The 19,546-nt window shown below is 37.2% G+C and overlaps 1 protein-coding gene across 17 annotated transcripts in view; it reads left to right on the plus strand.

The window, feature by feature from the left end:
* The window catches only part of PPP1R12B (protein phosphatase 1 regulatory subunit 12B), a 128,657-nt gene that overhangs the window by 68,648 nt on the left and 40,463 nt on the right, over positions 1–19,546 (plus strand). The window contains exons 20-21 of one of the 17 annotated variants that reach the window (XM_088154441.1): positions 12,459–12,549; positions 13,009–13,775. The exons of 14 other annotated variants lie outside the window; for them this stretch is intronic. In XM_088154441.1, coding sequence (XP_088010567.1) covers positions 12,459–12,548 — 90 coding nt within the window. In that variant the 3' untranslated portion in view covers position 12,549; positions 13,009–13,775. Of the gene's footprint in view, positions 1–12,458; positions 12,550–13,008; positions 13,776–19,546 lie in introns of those variants that run through there. 2 more of the 17 variants (XM_025170050.2, XM_007421170.4) reach the window with 2 other exon arrangements.

Below are 19,546 nucleotides of genomic sequence, written 5' to 3' on the forward strand. Positions count from 1 at the left end.
AGTGTATATGATATTGTTTTCTTGTTAATTTCACATTTCCTGGGGGAAAGAATTAAACTTCTGTTCTTTTTTCATTGAAGAGCTCTGCTGAAATTCTTCTAACTCTCCATTACAGGGCTGTTTCTGCTGATCTGTTGTGATATCTGTTACTCATTTCTTTGCTTTACTATCAGAAACTTCATTGCTCTCCAAGAGCAATGACTTTATTAGGCTTATGTTCTCCTTTCTGTTTTCTGGGATATTGACTACCTAATATGGTGAGGTATGCCCCTGTCAGAAGCTGTTGCATGTTGCTCTCAGGCCATGAAGTTTACTTAGTAGTTGCATTTAGATGAATTTCTGGTAGCTGATTTGGAAGAAGGGCTATTTAAACAGTAATGTGTTATGGTTTAAACGGTTTAAATGAATAAGTGGCTTCTGATGCACAATTTTCTTTCTTTCTTTCTTTCTTTCTTTCTTTCTTTCTTTCTTTCTTTCGAACTGCATGTTCTACTTTATGCTTTTTTTCTAGCACAATGCAGCATGATACTGGGAAAACTTTCACATCCACAGAAAATATAGTGAAGACAATTTTAGGTAGCTAAGATAAAACAATTATTGAATTATGAATGAACATGGGGACAATCAGAATTTCATAATCAGAAATTATCTGGGGTACTAAAAAGCTATTGAAAATATATTGGCAAATCTTTTTCCTGTAGTATACACTATAGGCAGGATATCAGACTACATCTCTTAGTAAATCCATTTCTTTTCCATCTTTTGAAAGGAATAAAGTCATCATGAGCATAACATTCATTGAAATTATTGATTTATAACAGGGGTTCTCAGACTTTGGGTCAGGATCCCCAGGAGCTAGGGGGAAGTTGCAAGCAACTTAGAGGAAAGCACACACATTTTTTAAAAACCTGATCAAGCTAGCAGAAACAAGTGGAAGTGCTGTCAAAACCTACTCTGGACTTTGCTCCCTGCTTTGCCAGTGCAACCAAACTGCAGGCTTGCCCAGAAAAATCCGGAGCAAGTTTTGACAGGGTTCCTGAAATCTTCTCTTTGAGTTTTGTTCCTTGTTTTGCTATGTGAGCCTACAACGAGCATTTCTAGTACTGCAAAGTTTGAGAACCCATGTGATATAGAGGTAAAAAATTAAATATTAGAAGTAAGTAGTATATTTATTTCCTACCCAACACTAACTCCAGTGAAATCATTAGTTTTATGGGGGTGGGGGGGAGGTATGGGATTGCAGTCCTGCAAAGTTTGAGAAGTCTGGATTTATAGCACACATCAGAGCTATATAAGAGTAATTTTATTGCATGATCATTCAAGATGTTGGTGACATTCTTATTTATATATTTATTGTTAAAGTATTATGTCAGTTTATATTTAATTTCAAAAGACAATTATAAAGAAAATGACACTTGGCTAATTGTGCTTTAAGTTTCTATAACTTCAAGAGGTATAATACAATAGTAAAGCATTGCTCATGCAAAATAAGATTCTGTTAGTCTTCTTTACTATCTATGGTTATATTTTTATATAACCAAATCTTTGTTCATGATGGTTATATAGGAACTAAAGCCCAAATGAATGGGAAGACGGGAAACAGTAATAATATCAAAAGATAATTCCTGAAAGTCATTTTATCATCCTCTCCCCCAAATGACCGAGCTAATATTTTAGTCAAGTTTAATCTCCTCTGTATTTGTTCTGGAGAAGTACTGAGTGCTTCAGAACATTTAGTAGTCTGCAGCTCTGTGGTAGGCTGGCTTGTCTGCTGTAAATGAGGGGTATCAGACTATCTTGAGGAACTGAACAGCAGTTGTGTCTGAGAAAGATATTTGTTTATTTGGAGATATTAATATTAGAAGACATACAGTGGTGCTTAAAAGTTTGTGAACACTTTTGAATGTTCAAAAGAAAACTGAAAAATGCTTGACTCAAACTTTGGGTGATATTGTTTTGCCCAATCCAAATGTAGCTTTTGATAAGGAATGGGCTACAAAACACTAGAATGCAATAGTTGTCCTCTTTAACTGTTTTTACCAGTTACTGACTTAGACCATCTGCTTTTTCCTTTTTAGCAAGGTTTTATATCATTTTTTTCAAATAATTTACAGATCTCCACAAATAATGACAGTTGGCTCTGTAGGCTTCAACTAGTTTAATCTTGGCATTGACGCACTTTCAATTGAACTAAGGCTTAGATTTGAACTTATTTCTGGCATTCTTAATTGGGGCTTTCCCACTAGTGTCACCTGGATGCTGTTAATTATTAGTATTATAATATTTCACTGCTGTTCTTCTCCATAGAAATACATTGCCACAGCTGAGAAGCTATAGGTGAGCTAAAGAACAAGAAGGCTGCTCTCTATATTTTCCTGGACCATCTAGTTTGGTTAATCCCTTTCCGTAGTAGTTTCAACTGGACAGATTTGCTCCAGATGACAATCCAGGGTGTTGGAAGCTAATCTAATGAGAGGAAAGTGATGACTGGGTGTTGATTTTGAAAAGGATGATTATGTTAGTTAAATTTGGAAAAACTAAAATGAGGTCAATAGTACTGCACCATGTCTGACTTAGTATGTTTTTCACAGTTCCCTTCTGTCATCCTTTTCAAACTAACAAATTTTATTACAAAACATAAGCAGTCAGGAGCTAAGCTCACTTCATCAGATATATTATGTAGCTCACAACAACTTATGCCTTTTAATAAAATTTGTTAGCCTGAAAAGTTGCTATCCTAGACTAATACAGCTCTCCTCCTACAATGTATTCTATCAGACTATTTAACATGAAAATATTGAATGTAATACTCATTTGGACTAGCTGCCAGCTGCTTTAAATAATTATTCAAGTGATGAAGTTGATGATAAATTACATCTTTAGGTATAGGAAGTCCCAATTAAAGTGGGAGTAAAGGGTTTCAACATTTGGGTGAAGTCTAGCATTAAAATCACAAGCAATTACAACTACAAATTCAAGGTGTTTAGCATCAGTTACATCAACAATTGTCATTAGTCTGACTTTGTAAATGGTGAGGAGGAAGATAAAGATTTAGTACCAAAAAACATGATCTGCCACATTGATAGCCACGGCCAAGAGTATCCATACGAGTTTGCAACTAGTAGTTCGAAGTTTGAAATGAAAACGTTTAGACCACTGTCAAGTCAATCACCTTCAGGCTAGGATGAAATAAATTCATTTAGCTGTAAAACTCAAGTTCGCAGGTCTCTTGTAAGAGATGTCAGTCTCTATATTCTTTGAGTTACTATTTTTCATTCTTTTTTGACATTCTGGCTTATCCTTTTGACATATGGTTTATCCTGAAAGAGGAGTGTAATGGGATTGTATGTATAAATTAAACAGATAATAAATCTTAACTATGTTGAAATACAAACATCCACATAAATGTACAAATTCTATCTTAGTAACAAATGAGGCCTTTCAGTTTGAAGAGTTTGCCCATTTCTGCTGTAATTCACAGTAAGAATCAGGGAATTCTACACCTGGAAATAGTGGGCTAGGCTTTAGAACAAAGCAGAGAGGGCCTTTAGAAATTATTACAAGGGACTGTTTTCAGTTTCAGCAGGTCAGTTTGGCAGCTGAACTTAAAACATTGAACATTGCTGGTAGCTGATTTCGTCCTAAATAACTGAAGAAAATCTAAGGAAGGTTCTGGATATCTGAATGAATTAAAACTGATTGACTGAATCATAGAAGCCCAGGTAGACTGTAATTAGCTCATTTCATGAGACCACATGAAAATGGGACCATTTTGTCATTAAGATTCTGGATTGACAAATATTAAAAAGAAGTAACTCAACAAACCTGGGTTATTATTCAGGTTCTCTAAACTTCTGTCTCTATTCTTTTAAATAGATTCTTAATCATGGATATCAGATTCCTATCAAAAGAATATGTGTGAACAGAGTAGCAGCATATTTAACTATGAGTTTAATGCAATATGAGAAAGTAAACAAACAATACTGCAGGTTTCATTGGATTTGTTGTTGATAGTTGATTGTTTAGCTACAGCTGATTACAAGAAGTATAGAATGGAAACATGCCAGCTCCATTCCTCAAATAAAGTTTAAAATTAAAGGGCAGAGATATAAGATCTACTTGAGAGGCAAACAAAACTTGGTGTGCTATTTTAGTCAATTTCTTAATTATAGAAGTTTCTTACTTAGTGGTATCAACATGCCCATAGAAGAGTTAATTAGAATTTCCCTCTAATTTTTATTTTTAAATCACTGGCATAAGTGTTTATGTGATAGGTTGGAAAAGGTTAGATTGCTAGATAGAAAAGAAAATAAATGTAACTTTAATAGATGTATTCAAGAAGACATTTCAGTGGGTAACAAATTGTACCTGCTGAAGTTTCCTCACCTGTGCAATTGTTAATGATGCAGGAGCCCATATCCGTATTTATATAAATCACCTTAGAATTTTTCAAACCAGTATGCTTTAGTGGTAAATATGCCAGATTAGTACTGGGATGACCCACATTCTAGTTTGCCCTCAGTTATAGAAGCTCATTGGATGACTTTAGGTTAGTCACATGCTCTCAGCCTAGCCTTCTCTCACAATTGTTTTGGAAAAAAATAGGAGCACTATACAGGCAGTCCTCACTTAACATACACTCGTTCAGAGACTGTTTGAAGTTACAACAATGCTGAACAAGGGGTAGATACAATGGGTCCTCATAGTTGCATCCATTGCAGGGTCCCCATGGTCACATGATTGTGATTGGGGTGCTTGGCAACCAGCTCGAAATTACAACATCGCAGTGTTCCACGGTCACATGATTGCCATTTGCAACCTTCACGTCCAGCTTCTGACAAGCAAAGTCCACATAGAAGCTGGCAGGAGGCCGCAAATGGCGATCATGTGGCCGCAGGATGCTGCAACCACATGGGATTCACCTAACAACAGCAATTGGGACTGGTGGAACTGCCATCTTAAGTTGGCACAGTTGTATGATGCACCTTACAACCCTGACACTTAGCAGTGGAGTTCCCAGTCCCAATTACTGTTGGTAAGTGAGGACCACATGTATATGTGACCTTGAGCTCTTGTATAAAAATGCAGGATATAAATCTAAAAAATAAATAAAACAGCAGTGGAGTTAGTGGCTGATAAATAGCAGGAATCAAGTATAGTAGTAGGCTCCAGCATTTCCAGAAAGAGAAAGTGAAAAAATAATATCCAAAAGTAGACGAGTGGGTAAGCTGTTGGAAGAACATAAGAATAATCTACTTAAGCCTGTCACACTCATGGGCTAGGGAGAAAATGAAAGCATCATGAGGACAAAGGGAAAAAAAATATTGCCAGGGCATGTTTGTATCATGCTTTCATGTAAGGGAAAAATGTTTAGTCCAGCATCTTGTTTTTCAGTGTTCAGGGTGTGTTCTCTGAGGTGCTCATAAGCAAGATACGGAGATATATGTTTTTCCTGTTGTTGTGCCACTGGTATATGGAGGTATCCTGCCCCTAACCCAGATATCATTATCAGCCCTACCCTCTATGAATTTATTTAAGCCCCTTTTAAAGCCATAAAGGAGATGTGCAGAATTTGATAGCTGGATAATAATCCTGAGTAGAAGATGGAAACAGAGAAAGAATATAATAATCAGCCAGGACGTGGCAAAAGCTAATGAAAAATGTGTATGTGCAAATATTGCAATAATTTACATTGCATGTTTATTAGATTTGGCCCATTAAAATTTTATCTTTCCAAAGAGCAGATGGTCTGAATCAAGAAAGCTAAGGTGGTCTTTCAGGTCTTCCAACAATGCATTCATTACTACTGTAACTGAATCCATCCACTTTGCTGCTTCCATCCATCACCTTCTTCTCCTTCCTTCCACCTTTCCCAGCATTAGAGCCTTCTCCAGTGACTTAGGTCTTCACATACTGTAATGTGTCTGAAGTAGGATAAATTCGTTTGTTTTCTTGACTGTCCATCATATTCTCAGGAGCCTTCTCCAACACCAAAGTTCAAAATCATCAGTACGCTTTCTATCCTACTTCTTCAAAGTCCAGCTTTCTCTCCCATACAGTGTCACAGGGAATACTATGGTTTGCAGAACTCTGTATTTGTATAGAATTATGATTATAGACTCATCATGGCATTTGAACATTCCAAGGCCTTCATGCCTGCTCTACCAAGTGCTACTCTGTAGTGTATTCTTTTTTAGATTTTTTAAAATCCCGCCTTTATGATTTTTATAAATAACTCAAGGCAGCAAACATACCTAATATTCCTTCCTCCTCATATTTTCCCCACAACAACAACCCTGTGAGGTGAGTTGGGCTGAGAGAGAATGACTGGCCCAAAGTCAGCCAGCCAGCTTTCATGCCTAAAGTGAGACTAGAACTCACAGTCTTCTGGTTTCTAGCAGGGTACTTTAACCACTAGACCAAACTATCTCTCTTGATTGCTATTCATATTTCTTGATTGCTAGTTGCTTTATTGTTGATGATTGATCCTAAAAAGCAGAAGCTATTCACCACTTTGATATCTTCATTGTCAGTTCTAAGACTGTTTTTTTCTATCTGTTGTCATTACTTCTTTATATTTAGACACATTTTTTCACTGTGCTCCTTGACTTTTATTACTAGAGCTTGCAGAATCTTTGCATTTTCAGTTTCAGGGTAGTAGTAGTACTAGTAGTTTCAGCAGTACTTAGAAACTTCAGTTTCTAAGTAAAGAAACAGGTTATTGTTTCTTTACTTAGAAGTAAATGCCGTGAATTTGTTGCATATACCTTACATGGGCTAGTAGCCTCCACCTTCGTGTAGTCTTATGCTTTTTTAATTAGGATTTTTTTTTTGCATGGATAATTTACTTGCATGCTAAGTGACCTTATAGAAAGGTATATTTAACTTTTACCAGCATCATTTTTCTAGTTATATGTAGCATAAAATACAGTTTGGCAATGTCACCTAATTCTTGACTTGTAAGAAACATCTGCTTTCTGTTTCAGATCTTATTGTGTCTGAAGTTACAAAAACTATAAAAATTACTTTTGAATTATAAATACTTTCAGTATTCTGAGTTTTAAAGTCATGGATTTTGCTATAAAATTATCAAATGCTAATATACTTCGTCCTTTTCCTTAGTTTCTCCATATATTTGAATGAAAAGTGGGCTCCCTAGAGTGCATTTCTTGGCTTGAAGCCTAGAAAATGGCCTTCAAGAGGGAATGTATCTTCTTTGCTCATTTTTTTTAGCTTATTGCTATTTTTATTGCATGTACATACTGTTCTCTTTAGCCACTTACACAGTATTTAAATGAAATTGTTTGTTTCTAAAAGTTGCCTAAATATGATTAAGCTCCTGAATGTGCCAAGAGTATGACCTGTGGGGGATGAAAGAAAGTTGTTTTTCCTCTGGATTTCTGCCTTTTTGTTTTTCTCCCTAACCAGAGTTATGGATAAACTGAATGAGACTTGAGATCAGTAGCTACCTTTGAAAAAAACACGTGAAAAGTTATTTCATTTTGCAGTACTAATTCATATGAATTTAAGGGGCCCTTATTTTGTGCAACAAACAGAAAAGAGCTTGACTGCATTGACTGTATGCCAGTCAGGGATGGAAGATGTCTGAATGGGCATGTAAATTCCTGTGTGTTTAATTGCTGAAAGGGATCTTCTGTGGCAGTCCCATTATGAGAACCTGCTGCTTGGTGTTGGAGCAGCGTTCAGTACTCAGTTCATTGCAGGCAAACAGCTTTGCTTGTTTTCTTTTACAGGAAATAGCTGCATTGTTTTTGCATCAGTTTAGCTCAGCCTAGAGCCAATTTCTCTGTGTCTGCCAACAACACAAAATCCTTTCACAGTATACAGTCTTTAGTATAAGGTAGAGTGCTTTTCAGTAGCAGCCCGCATGCAGTGGAATACCCTCCTCCCAGAATTGCATGCAGTCCCATCTCTCCTTGCTTTTTGCAGGGCTGTGAAGATTTTCTTTTCTAATGGGTATTTAGGAATGATTGTGCTGGTGCTGATTCTGGTAGTTGCTTTTGTTGTTTCTAATGTACAACACCCAGAGTAGATGGGGGTGGTTCATAAATACTGTAAAAAAATTTTTTTCATTTGCCAAGTATGAACTTGCAGTCATATGTAAGTTTTTCAAAAGCAGTAGTTCTCTGATGTGATCGGATTCTGCATGTTAAAAAAGGTTACGGTAAGATTGAAAGTGGGACTTGAAATAAAATGTTGCAGTGTGGAATGTTCCTATTCAAGGTACAAGAAACAAGCAATGCCCTTTACTGGGGAACTCCATTCCTTCTACTTTCTGGTTTTTGTTTCTTTGATGTTTGCTTTTGCCGTTCTTCTTCATTCTAATAATCAAACATGTCATAGTTACAGAGCTTGCTGGTTCTTCCATGAACGGTTGTACTTCCCTTCCCCTAAATTTGTTTCTAAAACAAATAATTTGCGTAATTTTGCAAACTGTAAAGTATCTCAGAGCTTGCAAATATCTCACGCTTTGTGCAGATTGTGTTACTCCGACTATGAAAGAATCCACACACTCCTTTGAAATTAAAAAAAAAAAAAAAGAGGAACTGAATCTCCAATTGAAATACCAAATGATTTGTTATTGGACTGTATCTGGTACAACTGTTTTTTAAAATTTCTGTTAAAATTAAATTTCATGTTACTGTGTCTGATTAAAGGCCTTGGAATCTGCATTAAAATATGTGCTGCCATGTGATAGTTGCTCTGATCCTTCTATTAGAAGTATCCCATTGATTTTAGTGTCAGACAGCTAACTGAAACATGGAAACCACAAGAGAAGCTTTTGCATATGCTTAAACTACGTATCCATTTCCTCAAGTATGCCCAAGACTGCTCGATCTCAGCCGGTCTTATTGTATAGCAGCAACTTGGCAGCTGCTAGCATAACTTCTAAAATCAATGTAGAATAAAAATCCTTGTATAAAATATTGAGGACAAAATGAAAGGAGCAAATGTATATTTAAGATTAATACTTTTCATAATTTTCTCAGCTGATGTTCATTTATTTATTTGTCTATCTTATAACCCTCCTTTTGTTCAGAAGCTCAAGGTGGGCATAGAGCAATTCTCTTCTCCCATTTTCCCCACAACAGTCCTTTGAGTTAGGTTGGTCTGAGAAAAGGGGGCTGTCCTGAAGATACCCAGGCAGCATTCATGGCTGTGGGAGATGGAATTAAAGGAATCAAAGGACAGTATAGAGTTTGTGTACTGGAAATAAAACAGAAAATGGAGATCATCTTTTTTTAGTCTTATATTGTATTTTAAACTGGGAGGAAGGATGGTGAGGTGATTCTCTTTGCCAGGGATAGCTAAAGAGATTGTTTGTGCACATGGGTGAAATTATTTAGTCTGGCAGTGGGAAAACCCAAATTCAGTATCTTAAGTATATATGAGCTTTATTTAAGTGTTATGAAATCCACAGTGCTCACCAGGTGAAGGTTTGAGATCAATCCTCTGCTGCCCAGATAACAGCACTTTGTACCAATATCTGCAGAAGAGTAGGATTTCACGCAAGCCAGCTCCCAAAGTTTTTGTACTATCTGAACAGATAGTAACTATCTGGATTATAAAGCTACTCTAAACTGCTTTCCATTGATTTTCCTTCCATGACACGTACTAGCCATATAAGAGAAAAGGGAGGCAGACACTGTTTCATGCTTGCTACTGTTGTGGCTTATGAATGTTATAAGCACTGATACTGCTAGTTTCTCTGAAATCAGAAACTCATTTTGGGCTTACTTAAGAGGCTATATTTACTGAGTGGTTATGAATATTGTGAGATCTGAGATTGACTACATTCTTAATTTCAGGGCTTTTTAAAAAACTCTTCTTTATTGAGAAGCAAATGGTTCAACTTTTCTTTGTGTCAGATTAAAATCTAAATAGCAGAATACCCAGTTTCCTTTAGTTGACTTAGCCAGTTTTTTACTTTTCAACATCACTTCTTATCTCATCAGTGACAGAGATGAGCAATAGGTAGAGAGAAAACAGTGTTATGCTTCCCTCTCAATCTTCCCTGTAGTCTGATGCACTGGCAGATGTAATTTAACTAATTGGTGGGTAATTTTTTCCATGATTAAATTTTGGATAATTTCTGAATTAATTTGAGGCAAGGATGGGATAGACCATATATCTTGGAATAGACTGCCTTATAAGGTGTTTTGAAAACTACAGTAGAAAGCAGAACACAGGTTTCTTGAAGAATTTCTGGAATTTGCAGCTATTGTAGCTAATGTATTGAAATAAATTGTTAAGGTATATTGTACCAGTATATCACACTTCCAGCTCCTATTAATTTCCAATTACTAAATAATCTAAAGGAATTACTCTTCCTATCCAATTGCAAAAGTTACTTCAAGAGGTGGCTAATAAGTGCTGGAAATAAGTAAAAAATAAATTTCATTTCTAATGAGAATGTTTTGAGAATGAAGAGAAATTCTTATTAATAAGCAATATATCTTTCTTATAGCTCTCCTCTCCCTGCAGCACTCTTGTTGAATTGACGTATAGTTACTCAGTTTGGAAAAAAATACAGTTTTAGGGGCTTGAATATTGGAGCTGAAACAAAAGCCATAACTTTTTTTAAATACTCTAATAGACTTTTTTTAGAATAATGCCAAGATTGATTTTTCATTGCGGCATTCCCATAGAGATTATTAAAATGGGAGAGTAGGTTTATGAATGCTAGTTACAGAGGCAGAATAAAATTGGCCCAAACTGAAGTAGACTCATAAATAGGCAAGGGAAAAGTTTATAGCCATAGCAGTTGAGTAGATGTAATAGTCTTGTTTCCTAGTGAGGTGGAATATCTTATAAACACTAATATATGATTATACCCCCAGCTACTGATGGGAAAATGATTTCATGAAGTTGAAGAAATTCTGGATTTGTAGCAAAATGTACTTTTTAGTTCTTGTCTAAGTTTTTAAATGCTGGAATGTTTGTTTATAATTGGTAAGTTCAGAATCTTAAAACAGGCTCACAGGTTCTGAATTGTAACATTTGTTTACCTTTAAATGCAAACGCTCTGCTCTCCCTTCCCACTCTCAGTTAATCCTAGCAGAAGCTTAACTACTGCTGATTATGAATAACTCTGTTGTTCTGGATATATTGACATAATGTTTAAAAAAGATTGTGTGTGTTTATAATTAGGAGATTATTAACTTCACCTTGAGGGTTAAGCTAGATTTCCTTCAAAATGGTATTTGATACCCTCTTTGTTGGCATGTTAGGCTACTTTTAATTGTTTCTTATCATTTGCCAAGATAAGCAATTATGAAGAAAAAAGGAAAAAATTCAGGAGAGTTGCAAGTGTGCATTTGGATTTTTTTTTGGGGGGGGGAGATATGAGACAATTACATAGATCCACAGAAATCAACCTTCACTAGCAAGTTTAGCGTAGATAGACAATTCTGTGGAAATTACATCCTGCTCTTCCCATGAAAGTATCTTTATCTTTTTTTGATCACTGATCACCATTTTATACATTTTTGCAACAAGATTACAAGATTCAAATACATAGACATTTTTAACTGATTAACAGAAATAAACAAAGTAAGTGGTTCTTACTACAAAAGATTATAAATACAAGTTGCAGAATACTAAAAAATCTAAGTATTTAAAACTAATTGACTAAATTATCAACTTACTTCATGAATAAAATATTAAATACTAATTTTACTAAACTGCTAAATGTGTTTAGGTTGGTGTATATCTACACAAAGAGAGAACTTTATTAGGGCTGGGGACTGGTGAGATAAAACAGAAAAGCTTAAAAATGTAAAACAGCATAGAAAGTATAATAAAATGTGTATATTCATAAGACCCTAAAATTAGGAGTATGTTTTCCTGCATAAAGCAATAGCAGCCGGAATAATTTTTGTGATGCTCCTGGAGATGTTAGCCTTCTGGTCTGACAGTAAGGAACAAATAAACTCCTCCTCAGAACAGGTGGAACTTCTGTTAGTAAGCAGAGTTATGAGTGAAGGGACATTGAAGAACATGTGAGGTAGAGTCTCAGTTTCCTCCAATGTCACAGGGCAGGATGGCTCTGCCAAAAGGATATTGTTATGCCTCCTGTCCAGCAAAGTAGGAATAACACACCTCTCGTTTCCTTCTATGTTTCTGACTGACTGACTACTGATTAGCAGAAAACATGACTATGATGGTAATTGTTCTAATTTCTAATAGACAGAAGTAAGACTTATCCGATTGTCATATACTTATCTTGCATGCAGTTTAATAATAAAAAAGCCTTTTAAAATACTTGTGCAAATTTTAATTTTGAAATTAGTAATCTACTTGATTGACTCCAAACATGGCAATGATTAAAATAGAGTCACTGAAATCAGTAGGATGGGAGTAAGTAATAGCTAACAAGTCCTATTATTTCATCAGTCTTATTCTTAAATAATACTAAATCTGGATTTATCACACAGAATTTGCCTGCTGCCACTGTGTTCTTAATTCTGCAAAACCAAGCTTGTTGGGTTCACAAAGTGGGGGACTTCAGAATGTTTTCTTCTTAAAGTAAGTGTGCTGTTTATATGCACCTCTTAATAAAGTGATGACACCCAAACTAATTTAGCAAATATGTAACTGTGAGGAATCTGTTTTATGAACTGTGCTATGTAGTTTAACAGGATACTTGTTACTTGTAGAGATATAATTTAATATTGCCTATATAGATCTGGTAATCTGTTTCAGGTTAATAAGCTTTAGTCAATGTTTAAGGGATTTTAATTTTCTACTCCTCGTACCTGATCTACCTAATGTTGATTCTAAAATGTTAAAACACTTATAAAAGCAGCAAGCTCTTCTTACATTAAAAAGTGGATAGATTTTAGACTGTACAAGTTTGCTGAATTCTGCTGAGATCTCTACCTTGAAGCTTTCTGGGCTCGTGGAACCGATAGCTTCCCTTTTTCATACAAGTAGCAGCCCAGATCCCAAGTTGAAAGTGAATCTATGCCTTTGGCTTCCCTCCAGCATTCCTCACTGAGCAAGTAAGAATTTGGAATGTCAGAAAATAGCAAAAGGGGAGGGAAGATACAAGTGTGTGAAGGCGTTCCTGATTTGGAGGACGGAACAAAACACAGCTTCATCTGGATTGCCCTTTTCTGAAGCAGCATTCGTTCCTTATTTGTACTTTCTCACTGATGATGCAGCTCAGTTCCAGCAATGAAGATCTGCCTCATAAATGCTGTGGATTAAAAATGCTTTGCCTGGAACTCTCTTCCTAGCCGGGCAAATTACCAGTATTTAGGGTTTGTCATTTTTGTGATCAGATTTCTTTTGTTTGGTTATCTGGAAATATCCTGGCTTCGCTGTATGGAAGCTGTTGTTTAGCAAGAAATACTTTGGAAGATCTGAGGACCGATTTAGTTTTGAGGTTGGCTCTGTCTGATTACAGAAGCTCCCTGGTTCTATCTTACCATGATTAAAGAATTATGGAATACTGCTGACTGTAATACTTTTTCTACAAACATTATCTGGATGCTTAGAAACTTAAAACTTTGAAGAATGGATAAAACACTGTAATTGTCAAACCAGTTTCTTCTTGCTTTAGACATCATTATACAGCCACAGCTAGAGACAGAGGAGTACTAACTTATTGCTACTGAAAGTTGCCTTGCTACTACTCTGAATGGACCATGTCTTCTTTGTATACAAGGAATAAGGAATATACTCGAAGCAAAAAGTCTCAGTCTGATTCTCCACCATCATCTCCTTCCCCGACTGCAAAGACACTCAGAGTAAGCAGTCATTTAATTTCTATATTTTTATTTCAACTTCCTAAGGGCTGGTCTTGATTACACATTACATATATCTTTCCTGACTGTAGTCTCAGTGCATAGTTCATTTCTGATCTCAAGGTCTTAGAGTATAGTAAAGCCCTAACAAGGCTCTATTGTAGAAGAAAACTTCAATGAAATGAAACCTCTTAATTTTATCTGTAGTTACTGCTTCCTATTTCCTCATAACTATCAGGAACTGCATTTGCTAGACATTTTTACCAGCACATAGGTTTTTAAATAGAAATGAGGCAAAACCTGAACAGCTTGTTAAACTGCTGTGTTTCTCAAGTGTCATATACTTAAATATTTCATTTTGAAGTTTGACATCCAACTTAGCTGTCTAGTATTGATGGAATGGTATGATGTGTAATACTCCAAGGTCTCTAAAATAGCCTGGATCTCTCATGCAGCAATTGTCATTGTTCTGTCTCATATTATTTCTTCAAATGCCAAGAGTCCAGCTTGCAAGTAGGCATTACAAAGAAACTTGAGAAACTCAGATTCTTCAGAAGTTTCCTTGAATTGCTCCTTTTCTGTCTCAGAAGCTTAAAAAGAGATGAGATAATATTAATTGATCAAAACATTACTCATTCCACTTTTTATCATCTTGGATATACTGAACTGTTTGAAATGTTTCTCTGTAGCAATGGCCATCATGAACAGATGATATCTACATTGGATAGAGATATCTAGTATCCACATTGTCATGTTTTTAAATGAAAAATCTGGGAATAGGTATACTAGATTAAAGAAACTCTAAAGAATATATTTTGATTGTTTTGTTATTATTTTTACCTAATTTAATAGCCATTGACATTCACTTGCCAAATTTCAACAGCTGTGTGCATTCCTTGTTTAAATCTGATTTTGTCCTTAAAGAAAAATAATTTCACTTCATCTGCAAAGTTACTACAAAGAATTAAGTGCAATTTGCTGTGCAGAAAATGGAACAAAGACTGCACTCCTTTAATCTTGAAATGTTATGAACTTTGCTCTCCGCCAGGCGAGTTCTACTTGTTGTGATGGCAGAAACCTATGGTGTTGGGGTGAATCAAGGGAGTTCTTGGATATATTGAATCCCAAATCTTCTCACTTTTCCAATAATGCCCTACAAACAGAGAAAAGCTTCTTTAGTGCTAAAGATGATGTAGGGAATTTTCTTTTCATTGGATACAATGAGAAAGTTTACCGAAGTTGCACTAAATAAACTTTGGGTGGGAAAGAAAGAACTTTTTCCATCATCCCCTATCTGGTGGTGCATAGGAAATATAGTTCCTCCACCTGGGACTCTGCTGTCTCCAAACATTTTAGGATTACTCTGCCTACAAACTTAATGTCATTACATAAAAATGAGTAGCTTTCTTATGATAGTTACTTCCCATCTGTACTGTTTCAGCTATTTCATATCCAGCAAGTAAGTTACAGCCATATTATGAAAATTTAGAAACAGTCCTGGAGAGCCTAATAAAGACAATCTAACATCTAATACTTATTTTATCATGCTGTGAGATATATGTTTACTTCTCTTTGTACTTGTGCAAATTTGATGGAAAATATGAGACTATTTTCTTTAATTTCAAGTTATGAGAAATGTTTCTCTTGGCTGAAAATTTATCTCTGAAGAAAACATTACAATAATTGTTAAGGATTTTTTTTTTAAGTTGTAAGATCCCATCTTGTGATTGCTGTTAGTTAATGTTCTCAGGAATTCCTATCCTACTGTTTCCATTCACATGTATTTGTGACTGCTCTGCATTGCGTGGTTTTCATTGCCTCTCGTACCACTGACCTTGCATTTATTTTCTTCCTGCCTTCTTGTATCCCATCCCTTTGCACTTAAGTCTTGTGCTACTATTGTGGCCTCTCTTCTCCCCTTCAGCAGCAATACCAAGGATATTAAGATTGTCCATTTTGAAAAGCATTGAGTGCCATGTAAAATGACCATATCTATACTTTCTATTCAGTTGATTGCTTAATGAGGCATTTTTTCCCTTCAGTCAATTAAGAGGCTCATTAACATTCATTGCTAAGCAAATAAATCAGTCCTTTGTTATACTCTGGGGGAGGGGGGAGATGGGCCGCATACAAATTTAATAAATAAATAAATAAAAATACTAAATGGTAAACCAATTAAAAAGATACCCTTCAGCTATATGCCTCACCCTCTTTTGTTTTGTAGCTTTCTAACCTCTCTTCTGTATAATCACAACATAGACAAACAATGTCAATTAATCCCATTTAGGTACTTTAATTTTCAAATTAAATTGATTTGCCTAATTGCAGAATAAACTTAAACAGAAACCAAGCATAGCTATTGAAAATTGTGTAAAAAAGAAAAAGAAAAAAAGTACAAGGTAGTACTGGCAAGAAACCAAAAATGAGTGTCTTTGGTTTGGGTTTTTTTCCCCATGCTCTTTTTTACTCTATTTGAAATCCTCCCCCAAGTCAATTAACTTTTTATTCTGCTGTTATCAATCAATTGATTACGTGCCATCAAGTTGTTTTTGACTCCTAGCGACCAAATAGATAGATTTTCTCCATGATGATCTATCCCTAACCTGGTCTTTCAGGCCTTGCAATGGTGCACCCATTGCCACTGTAACTGAGGTCATCCTCCTCTTCTCTTTCCTTCCACCTTTCCCAGCATTAGAGCCTTTTCCAGACAGCTGAGCCTTTGCATAATGTGTCCAAAGTAAAATAATTTGAGCCTGGTCATTTGTGCCTTGAGGGAGAACTATATTTAATGTTTGGTCTTCTCTTATGGCTCTGTTTGTTTGCTTGAATCATCTTAAGCTCTTTGCTCTAGTACTATATTTTTGCAGTGTACTTCTTCTTTGCAATTGTATAGGGTTGGTAGATGGGTAGATTTCTTTCTGCATTTTTATTAGATTAGGGCCTGTGTAGATAGCAGCACCTAGCTGATTTTGGATAATCGTGAAAGCTAAGCAGGGTCTATTCTGGTTAGTACTCAGATGTGGTACTACATAAGAATTCCAGGAATATTAGCGAGACTGGAATGTTGAAAAAAAAAAACCCAGAAGGCAATGGTAAACCACTTCCATATTGTTGCCGACCTCTGGAGCCTACAGCAGCACCAAGCTATTAAAACAGGCTGTTGCATTCTTGAAGTCCAAAAATGAAACTATAATAACCATTCAATAATGCAGTATATATTAACTAATGTTTAAGACTTAAGGCATGAGGGCAATCAAATAATAAGCAATTGACAATTTATGGGGAATGTAGCATAAAAAATATTTGAAACTAACATACAGAGCAATCAAATAAAAAGCAGTAATCTATGAGAATTTAGCAGATTATTCAATACAATGAGAGGCAAGGAATTCAGAAAGTAACACATTTGTTTCAGTGAGATGAAAGAAAGGCTTCAAAGAGTAGCAAATTCAAATCAATGAGAGAAAGATGAAACAGAAGTTCAGAGAGGGGCAATGGAAATGATTTATTTTACACAGTGTTCAGCTATAGAAGGACAAAGCAGAAAGACAAATGTATAAAGACATTTCACAACAAAGAAAGCCAGAATTTTAGAGTTTTCCTGTCACAGCAAAATCCGTAAAGAAGCAAAGCCTAAGATTTTACTGATAAACATGAAAAGAAGGAACAAATCAGAATCTGTAGCACTGGGATTTGGGGTTCAATTTAGTTGGTCTAAATTGAAACAGCCTAACCCAGGCATCTAGTGGACCCTTTTGGATTTCAGAGGGAATTTGGGTTTTTTCCTGAGATTTTGATACACAATTCAGTTGAGGTCTTGGTCATCACCTGGAAGGAGGCGGTGGCATCAGATCGTGCTATAGATTGTCTCTGTGCACAGATCCTGGTATGCCCCCTGGTTTTCAGAAGGCCTGCAGAGAATGAAGCAATAGAAGAGGCCTAGAGTGCCACTGGCAGAAAACTAGAATCCAAACAAACACAAGTACAGGTGGTCCTTCCTTAATAACTATTCAGCGACCATTCAAAGTTACAACATCACTGAATGAATAATATTCACAACCGATCCTTGAAGTTACAACTGTTGCAGTCCCCCCATGTGCCCCCCATCTCTGCCCTTTTGGCTACCCTGCACTCCACTCTGCACCCTGCCGCCCTGCACTCCACTGTCCCTGCTACCCCCAGCTGACCTACATCATCTTCATCCCACTGCTGATGAGGCGTGCCCGGTCGAGACATTTGCTAGCCACGTGAGGCCTCCACATAGCCAGCAGCTGCCTCAGCCAGGCACGCCTCAGCAGCAGGAGGAAGATGGCAAAGGTCAGCTGGGAGTGGCAGGGGTGGCCAAGTGCAGGGCAGCCAAAAGGGCAGAGATGGGGAGATAGGCAGGTGGGGGAAGTTGAAGCAGAGGCGAGCAGGGTAGGAGAAGCATGAGGTCCTCACTTAATGATGATGCAGTCCCAGCCTAACTGCAACTGGGACTACTGGAACTGCTGTTGCTAAGCAGCATGATCACATGATGTTTTGCCTAACAACCGCTTCACTTAGCAATGGAAATTCCAGTCCCAATTAGGGTCGTTAAGTAGGGTAAGAACTTTTGCTGGAACCTAGCTTGTTGCAGTAAGGCTGGTGAAAAAGACTTATTTTCCACCCTTACGGTGTCTTCTGAGGGTTGGCTAGCAGGCCCTTCTGGCTTAAGAAGAATCAGTGGAGCACAGTGTTGCTGTGAGCGCTCTTCTCAACACTTAGTCAATAAAGTTGCTCAGATTCACTCTGAGTTTGAATCCTATGGAGATGACTGAGGCATTGTCTTCTAAAGTTGTTTGGGATGAGTTCAGATCTATTAGTCTTGAAGAAGCGGACTGGATCCTCAGAGCTATAGATGCAGACATGTATATTAGATCCGTGTCCTTCCTGGTTGGTTAAGGCCCCCAAGGAGAAGGCATGTGGGTGGATCCATGTAGTAGTAAATGCTTCTTTGGGAGAGGGGATGGTTCTGCCAGCTCTGAAGAAGATGGTGGTATGCCCCTTCCACAAGACACTATCCTTAGATCCAGCCAGTCTGGACAATTTTCATCCAGTCTCCAAACTTCCCTTTTGGTTGGCCTCCAGCTTTAGAGGGCCCTGGAGGAAGCAGGTTATCTTTCCAGTTGAGATTCAGACCAGGGCATAGTACTGAAATGCTTTGGTCATGCTTGTTGATGACCTATGGCAAGCTTAGGATGGGCGTGATGCATCAGGCCTGGGCCTTCTTGATCCTTGGTGGCCTTTGATACCATTGACCTAACCCATGGTATACTTCTGGATCAGGGGCTAGGAGTGGGGGACACCATTTTGCGGTGGTTCTCCTTCCTCCAAGGCCAGTTCCGGTCTTTGTTGGTGGGAGGGGAGTGGTCAAGCCCTAGGCCCCTGCTTTGTGGGGGGCCACAGGGCTCCACCTTCTCCCCTCTCCTTTTTAATATCTACAGGAAGCCGCTGGGTGAGGTCATCTGTCAGTATACCCAGTTATACATCTCTGTTGCCAGCTGTCCAAATGAAGCTTTTGTCCCAGTGTCTGGAGGCTATGAGAGCTAGATGGGATTGAAGAGGTTGTGGCTCAGCCCTGCTGAGACTGAGTGGCTATGGGTTCTGGATCCCCTGGATCTGGGAACTGGAGGGTTTCCATCTTTAGTTCTGGACAGGTTGACACTGTTTTGTCAGGCTTGGTGTGCATCTGGTGGTCCTCCTGGATACACAGCTCCTGCTTGAAGAGTAGGTAGCAGCTGTGGCCACTTGTG

This window comes from Python bivittatus, unplaced genomic scaffold (assembly GCF_059951505.1).
Source record: "Python bivittatus isolate LINGU-HERP-01145 unplaced genomic scaffold, Pbiv_v1 ctg000700_np1212, whole genome shotgun sequence".
Lineage (NCBI taxonomy): Eukaryota > Metazoa > Chordata > Lepidosauria > Squamata > Pythonidae > Python > Python bivittatus.